General features: G+C 63.5%; 1 protein-coding gene across 1 annotated transcript; it reads right to left on the reverse strand.

The window, feature by feature from the left end:
* Nucleotides 1-201: 201 nt before the first annotated feature.
* Nucleotides 202-15,228, reverse strand: SALL3 (spalt like transcription factor 3). Its single transcript, XM_060174075.1, has 4 exons — nt 15,058-15,228; nt 3,144-5,744; nt 2,702-3,048; nt 202-1,369 (listed from the first exon to the last, which is right to left on the reverse strand). The coding sequence occupies exons 1-4, from the start codon at nt 15,137-15,139 to the stop codon at nt 938-940; spliced, it is 3,462 nt and encodes a 1,153-aa protein (XP_060030058.1). The 5' UTR covers nt 15,140-15,228; the 3' UTR covers nt 202-937.
* Nucleotides 15,229-15,436: the final 208 nt, after the last annotated feature.

Below are 15,436 nucleotides of genomic sequence, written 5' to 3' on the forward strand. Positions count from 1 at the left end.
GACAGGCCTCCGGACTCTGCTGGGCCTCAAGACAGAAAGAAACTGGGCCGGCTGCTTTGCTTTCCTCTTCATTTTCCTTAGGCCAAAGTACTGTTTATAAACTACTTTACATTTGTACTTTTGATTTCCAAATCATACACAAACCTCCCTAATACAAAAGACTAAGAGTGCAGTGATATAAATTAAGAATTTGCAGCCATATTATACAAACATTACCTTTTTATTATACAGCTTTGTTGAAGGGAGGGCTTCACTCACAACTGCTTATGGATGTGAGTGATCATGGTGACGACTGTCTGCGGTATGGCCCCCAGTACCGGGCTGCAGACCACACTTGGGAGCCACTGTCCACATAGCAGCTACAGACATTTCGGGGCGGGGGGCTTGTTACTGACAGGTACACGCACACAGACGCATGCTATCTTTCTCAGCAGAGTTTCACGGCTGTATTGAAAGGACCCACGTATCCATCGGAAAACAAGTCTTGCTTTTTTAAAAAACAAAAACAAAACAAACAAACAAAAAAGAAGACCCCACATAGCCAGCTGCATTCTGCATACAAAAGCTTCCTTTCAAGATGGGGCTGCCTCGTCTGTTACCCGCATAATCTTAACATCATAAATACTACAGACAAGCTCCCCACACCCAGTGCCCAGAGCTGAGCAGACGGCCCGGGCGTCCAGGCACAGAGTCTGAACACAGCTTCAGCTTCTCGTTGGCAGGACAGAGCCAGCATCTGGGAGTCCTGGGGAGTGGGGCCGCCCCCTCGAGGGGCCAGGGGTTAAGGGCACCGTGCCCGTGGCCTGAGCTCCCCATTCTGGGGCTCCTGTCTCTGACTCACGGCCAAGTGAGTCTCCTGCACAGCCAAAGCCCCAGGGTGGAGCCACAAGCTGCCAGGAACCCAGGTTGGGGGGCGGTGGCCGGGCTAGGGTGCTGGCTAGTTGATGCCAATCTCCTTGTTGTCCTCCAGAAAGCGGGTGAAGGGGCGGCTGGCCCCGGGGTCTGCGCCCGACTTGTCCAGCCCCGCAATGGGAGGGCTGGCCCCGGAGCGTGCCTTGTCCAGGGCCCCAGCCAGTGAGCCCAGGGGGGCCAGGGTGCTGCCGCCCAGGCTGGGGGCCAGCGGAGGGACGCCCCCGTTCTGGATGACAGAGATCTCATTGTTCTTCATGGCCAGGCCGTTGGTGATGGCGGCCGCGTACTGGCTCCAGAAGCCGGGGTCCACGTTCATGGCACGTGCAGCCAGGTCCTTCTGAAACATCTCGGAGAACTTGAGCGCGTCACCGCCCAGCAGGGCCATGGGGTTCTCCACGGACAGGCGGCGGCCACGCCGTGCAGGAGCATTGTTCCACATGTGTGTGCCCATGTGCACCTGTGGACAGACGAAACAGGCTCAGAGATGGATGGGCCTGGGGGTGGAGGGCAGGCCGACAGGGGCTCAGAGATGGACGGGCCCGAGGGCAGGGGGGGCGGGAGGACAGGGGCTCAGAGATGGACGGGCCCAAGGGCGGGGGGGCAGGAGGATAGTGGCTCAGAGATGGACGGGCCCGAGGGCAGGGGGGGGGGGCGGGAGAACAGGGGCTCAGAGATGGACGGGCCCGAGGGCGGGGGGGCGGGAGGACAGGGGCTCAGAGATGGATGGGCCCGAGGGCGGGGGGGCGGGAGGACAGGGGCTCAGAGCCAGACAGGCCCTGCTGCCCTCCTGCGCCCTGCCCAGGCTCATCCTGACCTGAGGCCCATGATGGCACCTGCCCCCTCCCTGCTCTGGCCCTGGGAGAGTATCCTCCACCCCAACCCACTCCCCGCATGGCCCAGAGCCCAGCGGCAGAACACGGGGCCCACTCAGGTACAGGGTGACAAGACCCTCCTCCTGGGCAGCTGGGGTGGCAGGGTCCACGGCCAGGCAGGCCTGGGCCTCAGCAGGGAGCCCTCACCATGGAGCAGAGTGGAGAGATGGACACCCAGGCAGGCAGTGCGCCAAGTGACCGTCCCCCGCCTGTCCCATCCCCGAGGTGGAGGTGGCCGGTAGCAACTGTGGGGTCGCCAGAGGTGCAGGGAGGCAGCCCCAGTGGGGACACAGCCCTCGTGCACACTGCACATGTCAACACACCTGTGCCGCACAAACGCCCCCGTATGTGGGCGGACCACAGGCTCCAGACACACATGCCACACTGCAAGGTGTGAACACTCCGTGGGCAACACTACACGTGTGCACACGGTAGCTCGCACGGTCCATGCACACGCCGTAACACAGCACACGGCTTCTCACTTAAACACACGCACCGGCACACGGCCTGGACACGCCCCACACGGCTCACACACGTGCACACCCATGCACGCAGCACACACAACGCTGCACACACACGCAATGAATGCACGGCCCACACACTCCACACACACAGGCACCAGGACTGGGCACACGCCACACACGCACACACATACACGCTGCACACATGCAGCACACACGTATACAGTGAGCACACGCTGCACACACATGCGCACCACACACATGCAGTTGACATGCAGCACACACGTACACAGTGAGCACACGCTGCACCCTCAGACGCACAGCAGCCCCCCACAAGGCAGCCAGCACACTCACTCACTCACACACCTGCTCGCAGGTGAACGCTCTCAGCCCGCACTCGCACGCGGCAGCCTCCAGGCACACACACAGGCACGTGGGGCGGGGCCGGGCACCCACCTTGAGGTTGCCCTTGGTGGTGAAGGCACGCCCGCAGATGGTGCAGCCGAAGGGCTTCTCGCCGGTGTGCGTGCGCTCGTGGATCTGCAGGGCGCTGGCCGACGAGAACGTCTTCCCGCACGACTGGCAGTTGTGCTGCTTGGGCGTCCGGCGGGGTGGGGGGGTCAGCATGGGCGCCAGGCCGGGGCTCAACAGGGCGGGAGGCCCCGCAGGCATCGGCACGCCGGTGGCGGGCAGCGGGGGCCCCTCGGCCAGCGCCAGGGCTTTGCTGTGACCGTTCACCTCCATCTTCACCAGGGCAGGGGCCGGGGCGCTGCCCAGCAGGCCGGGGACACTGAGGCCGGGACCTAGGGTGGAGCGAGGGTCAGGTGGGCATGGCCGGCAGCGTGGCAGGCCTGGGGCCTGGCGTGTGGGGGGGCTCAGGGCTCGGGGGCACACTTACCCCGCTCCCGGCGCAGGAACAGCAGGCCGAACGGGGCATCCTCGGGGGCGGCCGGCCGGCAGGGGGGTGCGGCTGTCAGGTCCAGCGGGGCCCCATTCTCAGCCGGGCTGTCGGGCCGCTCCGTCTTGAGCACGGGCCCGGGTGGCTCCTCGGGGCCACCGCGGCCGGGCGACTTGGGGGGCAGGCTGTCGCCGTGGCTGTGCGCTGGGGACGGGGCCCCCGTGGAGGACGAGGACGAGGACGACGCCGGGCTGCCTGCGCTGCGGCTGTCGAGGTCGCCGCCACCAGCCGAGGACGAGTCGTGGCTGAGCCGGTCGCTGTCGCCGTTGTCAGCGGAGGCCCTGAGCGCGGCCAGCTGTGGGCAGCCGAGCACCGAGTCCATCATCTTCATCTGCTGCTCCAGAGCTGCGATGCTGGAGACGACGGAGGGCGGCGAGGCCGGGCCGGCGAAGGCCGGGGGCGGGTGGGCGGGTTCCGGCTCCCGAGCCTCGGAGCCGCCGTCCTCCTCCATGGACGCGTCGTCCGGCTCGTCATCTGGGCTGCCGGCCGCCTGTGCGTCGTCCTGGGCGCCGTCAGGCAGCGGGGAGTTGGGCAGCTGGCCGCCCATGTGCATGCGGATGTGCTGCTGCAGCACCAGCGCGTTGGTGAACTTCTTGTGGCAGATGGGGCAGGAGTGCTGCACGCGCAGGGGCGGCTTGGCGCGGTGCACCCCGAAGTGCGTCTTGAGGTTGCCCTTGGTGGTGAAGGCGCGGCCGCACAGCTTGCACTTGAAGGGGCGCTCGCCCGTGTGCGTGCGGTAGTGCATCTTGAGGGCGCTCTGGCAGCTCAGCACGCGCCGGCAGATGATGCACTGGTTGGGGTCCGCCACCTTCTTGTCGATGTTCTCCACCAGCTGCTGCAGCTTGGAGGTCTCCGACGTCTGCATGGAGTCCAGCAGCCCCCCGAACGGGAAGCGGGCCTTGAGCGGCTCGGGGCCGGGCCCGGGGTCCGCCTGCCCATCCATGCCTGCATCCCGGGCGCCCGGCTCCGGCCTGGGAGCCGGCTGAGGCTGTGGGGAGTCCGCCTTCACGGGCACGCCGGGCTCGGAGCCGCAGAGGCCGGGCGACAGGGACGGGCACTCGCTGGAGGCGGGCGAGGGCCGCCGTGGGGAGCGGCCCGAGGCGGGCGTGAGGCCGGGCGAGTCGGCGTAGCCGGGCACAGGTGTGGGCAACGTGGGGGGCAGCTGCAGCCCCACGGGGCCGGGCGCAGCGGGCGGCACGGGCTTGCCGTCCAGCCAGGTGGCGACAGGCTTCTCAGGGGGCAGTGACATGCCGTAGGGGATGCCGGAGCAGGTGGGCACGCTGTCCAGGTACTCGGGCACGGGGTAGGGGTTCATCTGGATGTGGGGGTACTTGTCCTTGTGCCGCTGGAAGTGTACCTTGAGGTTGCCCTTGGTGGAGAAGCGGTTGCCACAGACGTTGCACTTGAAGGGGCGCTCGCCCGTGTGGGAGCGCAGGTGGATCTGCAAGGCGCTGTCGCTGCCGAACACCTTGGCGCAGAAGCGGCACTTGTGCTTGAAGAAGGGGTCCTCGGTGCCCGCCTTGGGCTCGAACACCCCCACGTTGGGTGGCTTGCCCTTGCGCTGCTTCATCAGGGCGGCCAGCGGGTCCAGGGCGCTGGCGGTGGCCGCGATGCTGGCCAGCGGGTTGGGGAAGATGACGCCGCTGCCCGCCGCCGGGCTCTGGGGTGGTGGGGGCGGGGGGGCGGGGGGCGTGGGGGCGCCGGGCGGCGGTGGGGGCGCCTGGGCGGGGGGTTCGGGCTGGGTGCCGGGCACGGGAGGGGGCCGGGCCTGGCCCTCGAAGCTGCTGGGCGGGCCGGGGGACGTGGGGGGCGCTCCTGGGGCCGGGGGCGGCGCCGGGCGGGCGGGCGGGCCGGCGGGGGCCCCGGGGTGCGGGGGGTTCCGGGGAGGCGCGCGGCTCATCAGGGCCACCTGGCTGCGGATCTGATCGATGAGCTGCAGCTGCTGCACCTGCTGCTGCTGCAGGGCCAGAAGCTGCTCCAGGATCATGGGCACAGCCACCACCCCCCCCAGGCCGCCCCCCGCGCCCCCCGCCGCCCGGGCCTGCTGGGAGAACTGCGCCACGGCCACCTTGGTGCTGAGCAGCGTCTCCAGCGTCACGTTGGTGCTGGGCATGGCGTAGGCGGCCGCGGGCCCCGGCTCGGAGACCACGGGCCCCGGGGACTTGCCGACGGGCCGGGCGGGCTCCCCGGCGGCCTCCACGTCCATGGGCTTGGCGGCCAGCGGGTCGCGCTCAGGCGGCCTCAGCTCCCCGCCCTCGGGGCCCTGGGCCTGTGTCTCCTCGCCCCCCTCGCTGTCTGCAAGCTCGCTGGGGGAGCTGGCCGCCGGGGAGGGCTCGGGAAAGTCGTCTGCGGGCGGTGGGGGCCCATCCTCGTGCACGATGAGCACCAGAGGGTTCTTGGTGCAGCTGCGCTTGTGCTCCACCAGGTCGGCCCACGTGAAGAACTCAGCACAGCACCTCTCGCACACGCTGGCGTCCTCGCCCGCCGCGCTCCGGCCGTCCGAGCCGCTGTCCCCGTCCTCCGCGCCGTCCCCGGGGGCTGCTGCAGAGACAGGGCAGGGGGTCAATGGGCCGGCGCTGTGGGCCGGGATCGATCGTTTTTATTTCGTACAAATCACCCCACTGTGACACCCGGGGCTGGCTGTCTGGCCAGCTAACCATCCGGCCGGCGCCATCCGTCACAGGAGCCCCTACCAGCTGTGGGTCCCGCCCTTGATGAAAGTCCACTGCGGCATTGATTTCCAATGTGCCTCCGCCTGCAGACCCGGCCTCTCCTGCTTCACTTCACCGGGAGGCCTCGACCCACCACCCGCTCCCTGGGGCCAGCTGGCCACAGGCCCCAGCGTGGGCCCGGCCACATAAGTTGCAATGGGCCTGGCCGCCGGGCTCTCAGCCCACCTGCAACAAAGGACGCACAGGCATCTCCTGTCATCCTCCCATCTCTCCTGGCCAGTCTATCTCCCGGGGCCTCCCTGTCGCGCCCTGGTCCCTGTCTCTCCTCGCCTGTCCACCTCCCCTGGGACTGCGTTGTCTCCTCCTGCCCCCCATCTCTCCTGGCCTGCCCATCTCCCCTGACCCATCTCCTGGGCCCCGTCCATCTGTCGGGCCTGTCCTTGAGACAGACTCTGCCCGAGACACCCCTTCGGTCCCCCCAGATGGAGTCCTCACGACGGTCCGGGGCCCAAGATGAGTCACGTGGAGCACCGTTCACTGCCTCTGTCAGATGCAATATCTCTTGGCAAAAGGAACCAAAATTATATGTTATTGTTATTCGCCAATAGAGTTTGGGGCTTGTTAACAAACCAGGAATTATATATTTAAAGTTCATTTACGTTGACATGTTTAGCATGAGAAGGGTGGCGACAGACATGCTTTCTGGGCCCTGTTTCCACTGAGTCCGCAGCTGAGCCAGACACTGCTCCACTGGCTCTGTGGGGGGGAGGGGCTCTAATTGGTTACACGTGTTTAATTACTGCTGCAAGCAGCCACTTCCTGCCACCCCTGCCCCTCTTGTGCCGAATAACAACCCTGTTTAATGAACAATTCCAATTCACACCTGATCAAATAAAGAACCATCCAGGGGATGGGAAGTGGCCGCGGCCGCCCCTGAGGACTCGAGAGCTGGGCGGGAGGGCGTGCCTAGTGGCTGCACGGATGGGCCCAGGGGACATGTTGGACCAGGAGCTGGGCCCTGTCACCCTATGGAAGGACGGACAGCCCCCCGGCCCCTGGGGACAGACACCGGCAGAGCAGCAGGCCAGCTCTCCAAGGCGGCGTGGAGTCGGGCCAGAAAACAAAACAGCCCTGGTCCCAGTCCCTGTCCTCGTCCCCGTCTCCGTCTCCCAAGATGACTGGTGGCAGCCATCGGCAGGTCTGCCAGGTGGCAGGAGGGAGGAGGGCGGCCTGGCGGCTTTCTGCTGCGGTTGCTAGAGAGGCTGGGCCGGCACAGAACGGACTTCAGCAGAGAAAGCTCAACTGTCAGAACCCCCCAAACAAGTGCGTAGCCCTCCACTGGGAAGGAAGACGAGTTTCCCGAGGCCAGTGTGCTGCTCCCGCTCTCTCCATGACGCCGCTATTCTCAGGTAATTCATACACGCCTTTAAAAAATTACCAGCAGGGTTCCACTAGCGTTTTCTTAACTGGCAGAACCATTTGAAGGGGGAAAGAAGTTAGCGCTTGCAGCCCATAAAGACTGCCAGACTTTTAAACTAAATTCAGGTCTGCAGATCAGCCGGCAAGCAGGCTCATTACTGTACCAGGCAGGAACGTAATAGGTGTCTGTAATGAGGTTGAGTGTGGCTGCGAGCAAGGGCACGGCTGATTTATACCGCAGATAAGCACATTAGCAAAATACACGCTCAGAGCACTTCACTCAGCTCCACGTATGCAAAGTCTAATTTTAAACCTGCCAAGGTTAGGAAACAGGGTAAAGGGAAAAAAAAAAAAAAAGAAGAAAGGTGGAAATCTCCAGGTAAATAATTTCTTGATGACTGATAAGGAACGAGAGCGATTCCACATTCTAGTCACGCACTTTCAACATGATCACAACTTACAGAGGAACTCCGTTTAATTACTTTGTCGGGGTGTAATGTTCTGTAGACCTACGTATTTTTAAAAAGTCTGAAATGCCATTAAAAAAAGTTCATCTCCATTAAGCAATGCGGCAGGAGTCACCGTCAGACCAGAGAAATAACCGTAAGCTCACGGGACACAGAACGGCGTTGCTGCTGTGTTCCCCCATATTTTAAAGTCATGACTTTAAAAGCCTGGCTTAATCTTTGTAAAGATGTAAAGAGGCGTTCTCAAAGACAACCCCCAAGAAAGTAGGTCCTGCTAATCTCACGAGCTGCACACAGGCTCCTCTCCTTCTCTCTCGGCCTCTCTCTGTGTGCGTCTCTCCCTCTGTGCATCTCTCTCTGTGTCTCTCTCTCTGCACCCCACTTGGTGCAGCCCTAGGAAATTTCACACAATTCAGTGGTGTGTCACTCAGGAAATTCTTTCTCCTCCCTATGGAATGTGTGAGAGGCGATTCACTCAGAAAACGCTGGGAAATGAGGCAGCTCTCGGGCTCACTTGACGCGTGCACCGCGCCAGAACCGTCAGCCACCTCGCTGTCACACGGTGTCTGCGCAGAGGAGCGTCTGCCAGGGTTTCCTGCGGGCTGGAGTCCGGCTGTCAGATGCAGAATGCTGCCCTCTGTCCCCAGACTCCTCTCAAAGCCCCACGCAACCCAAACACGTCTCTGTTTGCTTTGAAGATGAGACAAAAATCCCACAGTTCTATTAATTCTTCATGAGTTAAAATCTTTTCAGGGTTGACCTCCAGATTCCTCGACTTGGAGCCCCCATCTCCTTCCCCTCGGCTAGCACCCCACAAAAGGACAAGGGCTTCCTGCCCGGAGAAGCCATGCAGAGAGCGTGTGAGCGCCAGGCGCCCGGTGCCAGGTCCCTGGGCTTCATGCAATTTGAAGTGATAATTACCTAAAGCTAACAAGGAGACTCTGGTCGAAGCAGAATGAATCTTCACCTAGGGTATATCCCTTTAACACTGAAGGCAGCGATCATCTGAGAACAGCACTGTCACCAGCTTTATTGTTAATGGATATTATCATTATTATCTGTGTTCAGGAACCACACGAAGGGAACTGCTGGCTTTTGTAAACAGAGTTGCTCCCCTATTTGCCTTCTGCCTCAAACATATTCGAAAGCCAGCCGGTGAAAGGACACAGCCTCCGTTCAGGGTCGCTTGTTGGGCAGCATGTCTCGAAACACCCCCCCCCCCCAGTGTGTGTGGAACAGCGCGACGTGAGCTCCCCCTGCTCAGGGGTGGGGGGCCGTGTCAGCATTGGCCCGGAGCTCGCCCACCTCAGACGGGCCTCGTGGGGGCTCATGGAGGTCCCGCTGTCAGGAGCCAAGACGCACTCCCACTGGGTTCCCTGGGGGAGAAAGCTCGAGGCGGCGTCTGACCAGGCCGAGCTGCTAGGGCAGAGAGAGCAGCGGCCAAAGCTGGTCAGCAGGGATAAGGTGGGCCGAGCGGACCCCCACCACCCTCAGGATGGTGACTAGGCTGCAGGCAGCCCAGCCCGGCCCTCACTTTCTTCAGCTGCGTGACGTCAGGTGTAGAGACATGCCGCAGCCTCCCGTTAGATGTGATTTCTAAAAAAAAAAAATCAAAATGCCAACACAGCTGGTCAGTTTGCTGCAAATCCAGAGCTCGGTGGCCGGCCGCCGGGTGCTGAACACAGGGGAAGGTTGCAGAGAGGTGGCCGCAGAGAGGCAGGCAGACTTTCATTTTCACAGGCCTGAACCGCACCACCAGATCCCTCTGTGGCTGCTGGCCAGGCCCAGTCCCTGGGGGACTGTCGCCTCCCCTATGCCCGGAGCCAAGGAGCAGCCTGAGGACAGCGGGAAGCATAATCTGATCCTCTCTCTCTCTCTCTCTCTCTCTCGTGTGTGTGTGTGTGTGTGTGTGTGTGTGTGTGTGGCTGGGGGGGGGCATTCTCGGCCTGTGAGAAGGAGCTGGGTTGATGCCACCGGCCACCAGGACCACAGCTCAACCACGACTGGGCCCAGAGCCCAGGGCCATTTCCACCTCCATGGCTGCCACAGCAGCTGGGTGCTCAGCAGGGGAGGCATGGGCAGCCTCAGCCCACCCACGCGTGTCCTGTTATGCCCAGCATACGCCTGACCGCCCACGGTGCCCACGGCCCGACAGGTCTGGGACACGGGGACACAGGGGCTGAGCGGGTCTGCTCCAGGTAGGCCCCACAACTGGACTCCACTTCCCACCGGGCACGGACTGTGTGTGAGACTCTCCCTCTCTCAATGGGACGCCCCTCATGTCCCTGGGATGACTGTCTCCAGGGCCGGCGCTCTCAGGCCCAAAGGGGGCCGAGGCCAGAGGAGTGGGAAGAAGGCCGGCTGCCATGTTCCCGCAGAGCCAGCCAGCCCTCAGGAGACTGCGTTCTGTTTCTGCTTCAAGTTCCTCACAGGGACACAGCCTTTGTCCCCTGCTGAGCTCTCTCTGCTCCCAAGGGAGACACCCCTTCGTGGTTGTGTGTGTGTGTGTGTGTGTGTGTGTGTGTGTGTGCAGGGGGAGGCACAAACACAGCTTCACCAGAGGCCACAGGGCCCCTTCGAGGAAGCCCCCACCACCCCTGCCACCCCCGCCCAGAAGCACTTCTCCCTTTTCTTCCCTTCAGCTCCTCTGAAGCTGGGAATCCCAGGCAGGCGGCTTATCTGGGCTGAGCCACCAGCAACAGGAGGGCTCCAGGGAGCCCCAGTGTGGGGAGCCTGGCTGTGCCGGCCGCCAACGGTGGAGGGCAGTCTTGCCTCACGGATGGCGGCCTCCCGGGCGGCCCAGGCCCAGCCTGGTTAAGTGAGGCCACCTGTGGCCGGGTCCCCAGTGCCTGCTGCCTCATGGCTGGGCTTGGGGGGGGGGGCTTGTGTGGGCAGGGGGGCAGCTGAGTCCCCCCTCTGCCCTGAGTCCCAAGAATAGCAGCTCTGTCCCCCGCCCCCTGCAGCAAGCCATGCCTCAGCAAGGCCACAGGCCGGCCAGGACCTGGAGCTGACCAACCCTCATCCAGGCCAGCCGGAGGGTCACCGCTCCCCACACAGCACTGTTGGTGATCCTGGGGGTGGCCTGAGCCCTGCCCGCAGCTACCCTCTGGGTCATCAGCCGGCCGGCCGTCTGGTCTGTCCAGAGTCAAGTCTTTCTCATGTCCCCATGCCGCGGGCCGCTGGGGCCAGCAAGCAGAAAGAAACTCACTCTGTGAGGCTGTGGGAACCTGGACAGGGCCGGGCGGGCACGGGGCGGGCGGGAGGGGGTTTGTCTTGGTGTCCGGTGAGGGGCCCTGGAGACAGGCAGGCAGGCCTGGCACCTGCAGGGTTAACCGAGCAGCCGGCAGGCAGCACAAAAGGAGCCGCCCTCCTGGGGGGCTGTAAACACTTCTGCAGAGACCCAGTTAACACTCTGAGGGGCTCCGGTGCCAAGGTCAAGACTCCTGCTAATTGCATTAAGAGCCAGGCCGCCGAGGGGCAGAGGGCGCTCAGCTAGGCCACCTGGGGCGGGGCGCCTTTCCCCACCCCCACCCAGGGCTGGGGGCCCATCCCACCCCCAGGAGGTCTTTGGATTTTCAGCACCATCCTGCTGAGTCCTTCTGGCTTTCCACCTGCCCGCCTGCTCCCCTTGCCAGCCGGTGTAGCCCACCTTCCTGCCACACCTGCATAGGTCCTACTAGAGTGAGACGCTGACAGTAAAAAAAAAATGCTCCTCATCCTCTGCCTTTACAGTCAGAAGGTGCCGCTCAGCAGAGGCTCCTGCCTGGTGTCTCAGGCCAGGCTTACTTAGCACAGGCTGTGAGGGGAACCCCCCATCTGTGGTCCTGAGACCCAGCCCTGCAGGGCTGATTCTGGCACCTGGTCAAGAAGCCACAAAAGGAAATAAAAAACTAGCAAACACCGCTGGCCCAGTTGGAAGCACCTTCAGAAATCATTCCGGGCCTTAGAGGATGGTACATAATCTCATTAGCTTTAAGGAGATTTTCACAGAAAAGTCTGGGCCAGGCTCACAGTCGGCTCAGTCGACAACACTGGCTCCGGGGCTCTGCAGACCCCTGCCCCGAAAGCACTCTCAGTGCCACTGGAGATGCCGCGGAGGCTTCCAGGGGGCCGCAGCTGACGGGAGCCCGGCCCCTTGGGCGGCCAGAACCCGCTCACTCCGTATCCACTGCTGCCCAGGGCCTGCTTCTCCTGGCAGACTGCACGGCGGGCTCTGCAGAAGTCGGGGTTCAGAAGTGCCTGCACCCCTTCCACACTCAACTTTCACTGTTAGGTGAGATGGAAAGCTTTTGTGTGGACCGAGGGAGTCAAGCTTTCTAAAACAGGCCACTTAAAAACAGGTTTTTTTTTTTTTTAAAGCAAATGAGTGTAGATTCTTCTTTCTCTTTCTCCTCCCGGCACAGACTCCTTATTGCCTTCCTGGGTGCAGGAAGGGTGCTGGGCTGGCCCCAGAAGGCTGACGTTTCGGTGTGGGGAGAGGCAGGGCTGGCCCCCAGCTCATCCTGGCCGGGCCTGCCCTCTGCCCCGTGGAGTCACAGTTGCAGCCCGGCCTCACATGGCAGCCACCTTCCCAGGTCCCGAGGCCATGCATGGTGGCCAGTCAGGGGACCGGCAGGAGACCGGTGTGAGGCTGCTCTCTGGTGGGGGGACAGTGAGTCTGCTGAGCGGTGACCTGAAGAAGACCCCCTTCCTTTGTGGGAGAGCCCAAGCTGCTTCCCCTCGGTGTGCCCCTCCTGGGTGGCCCCACGCCGTTCTGCCACCATGAGTTTTAATTAATTTTCCTCAGAACAAGAATGCCCAGACTCAAGGGCTTCCTCACCGGGCAAGCAGCTTGCTCACTTCCTGGGCTGCCTTTCGCATCTTTCTGAATTTTCAAAATGCAGGGGGAATTATTTGCAATTTTAAAAGAGAGTTTCTACTGGGAGTTGAGTCTCAGCCATCCTTAAATTAATTTCTCACAAAAGGGTAACTGTTCATTCTGCCATTAGTTTCTTGATTCTAAATATACCCTCCTGTTTGACCCCCGCAGGAGGGGACCCGGACAGCCCTCTCCTTCCTCGCCTTCTGCCACACAGCAGGTCGTCTCTGGGCAGTGAGACCCCAAACCCTCGGCAGAGTCCCCTTTCCATGAGGCCACTGCTCCCCCCCAAGGCATGCAGCCCTGGCCCTGTCACTGTCACAGCCGCAGACACAAAGAGACCCCTTACTTCGTTTCTGCAACACGGTCAACTAACTGAACTGGGGAACTTCATACCGCTCTGCTTCTGGGTCTTCCGCAGATAGTGAGAGGGAAACAAAAGAAAACAAAAACAAAATGCTTGACTGTCCCCCCAGTTTGAGTGAGGAGAATTTAGTTTTCTAAGCCATTTATCTTTAAAAAAAAATCTGGCTCTGTGGCTGGTGCAGACCAACAGGACAGAGGGGCAAACAGGCATTCTGGCAGTGCAGCTGCGGCTCTGCTCCGTGGACGGAGGATGGCGGCGCGGCGGGCGGCGTGAGATTAACTGAGAGGGAAGTGTCGTCCTGAGTACTTTGCAGAAAGGCTGTCAGTGGGCTGGGGCACCGTCTCTGGCAAAACAGCATCAGGAACTGAGGGCCACAGCCACCGCCTGGAACTGGCAGGACCGCTGGAATCTTAGCCCGTGGTGCCTGCAGCTGGAGGACCCGCCGGCCTGTGCTGGAACCCATGCCGAGGAGCCTGGAGCTGGGGAGTCAAGAGCTGGAGAGTGGGGTGCACGGAAGCAGGGTGCCGGGAGCCAGGAATCGGGGAACTGGGGAGCAGGGTACCGGGGAGCTGGGTGCCTGGGATGGGGAGGTGGGAGTAGGATGCATGGAGCGGGGTGCAGGGTCTCCGGAAGCTGGGAAGCCAGGACCTGGGGAGCGAGGTACAGGGAAGTAGGTTGCCAGGGAGCTGGAGAGCCAGGAGCCGGGGAAGCAGGACGCCTGCCAGCAGTGAGCCAGGGAGCACGGAGATGGGTACTGGGAAGCAGGCTGGCAGAAAGCTCGGATGGGGGAGTGGGGAGCTGGGAAGCTATGAGCTGTGAAGCCTGGAGCGAGGAAGCAGGGTGCCGGGGAACAGGGTGCCAGGGAAGCCTGGAGCCGGGCTGGAGCACGGGCCACCCTGGCTCATCGCAGAGCACTCGGGCCGTTACTGTGTTAATTAAGATATGCCCTGGTGGCTGCGGACAGTGCGACCGCGGCGACAAGGCCGGGGTAGGGTGACATGATTTCATTCGCGCTGGGAAGGCCCGAGGCCATTCAGTGCCCACAATGGGGCGGCTGTGGGCGCCTCGCCGGGGCGCGATGTCCGCTTTTGAAGCGGGGACTGTCTCTCTCGTTCGGCAGAAATAAAGCCATTCACTTGATCGTGTAGTCATTGAGAGCGATACAAAACAAACCAAGTGTGAGAAATTCCGTGAGCCGGAGTAAACAAAACCCCCAAGTCCATTTCCATGACAAAAAGACTCTTTGTCCTAATCTCCCCACCATATGCGAGGCTTTGCGCTTGGCCTAGCGCTCCCCGTCGCGCGGTGCGGGCTCCCCTGCTGCTCCCCGGGCCGCGCGGCGCCCCCAAACTCCCGCGGCAGTGGCAGCGCCAAGTCCAGGCCAATCCCTCCAGCCGCGCGCGGGCCGGGCGTCCAGAGACAGCGGGAGCGTCCCGGGTTCCCTGCCCATGCAGATACAGCCCGACCAGGCAGGGCCGGACGGGGCCCGCGGACTCCGCGCCTGGACACCCAGAACTGGACACCCCGCGCACCTGGACGCCAGGCAACCGGACACCCCGCGCGTCTGGACACCCGGCAACCGGACACCCGGCAACTGAACCTCCGCGCCTGAATCTCCGCGCCTGAACCCCGCGCGTCTGAACCCCGCGCTCCTGAACCTCCGCGCCTGGACCTTCGCGTCTGAACCCCGCTCCTGGGCTGCGCGCCTGGACCCCGCGCCTGGACCCCACGCACCTGAACCTCCGCGTATGGAACCCCGCTCCTGGACCGCGCGCCTGCACCTTCGCGCCTGGACCCCGCGCCTGCACCTCCGCATCTGAACCCCGGGCGCCTGGACCCCGCGCCTGCACCTCCGCATCTGAACCCCGGGCGCCTGAACCCCGCGCGCCTGAACCTCCCCGCCTGGAACCCCCGCGCCCGAACCCCGCGCGCCTGAACCTCCCCGCCTGGAACCCCCGCGCCTGAACCCCGCGCGCCTGAACCTCCCCGCCTGGAACCCCCGCGCCGGCCGCCCTGCGGGGCTGCGGCCGGGGCGCAGGCGGCCACTCCAGCCGCCCAGGCGGGCGCTCACCGTGCTCCGGGGCCCCGGAGGGCGGCGGCAGCTCGTCGTCCGACCTCAGGTGCTGCGGCTTCGCCTGCTTGCGCCGGGACATGCTGCGCGCGGCTCGGGGGGCGCCGGCCGGGGCGCATGGGGGGCGGTGCCGCGGCCTAAGCTCGCGCGGGGCGCCGGGGGCCGGGGGCGCCGGGCAGGGCGGGTGGGGACCGAGGGCCGCCCGGGGCCGCTCGCATCCCAGCCCGGCGCCGCGGAGAAGTTGGCGCGGCCGCGCTTTATACGGCCGCCCCCGACCCCCCCGCTGCCCGCCGCTCCGGCCGCGCCTTTGTCTCGCTCCGGCCTCCCTGGCGGGCGGCGGGCGGGCGGGCGGGGGGCGGCGGGAACGGCCGCAGCTCCG

The sequence above is a fragment of the Erinaceus europaeus genome, chromosome 15 (assembly GCF_950295315.1).
Source record: "Erinaceus europaeus chromosome 15, mEriEur2.1, whole genome shotgun sequence".
NCBI lineage: Eukaryota > Metazoa > Chordata > Mammalia > Eulipotyphla > Erinaceidae > Erinaceus > Erinaceus europaeus.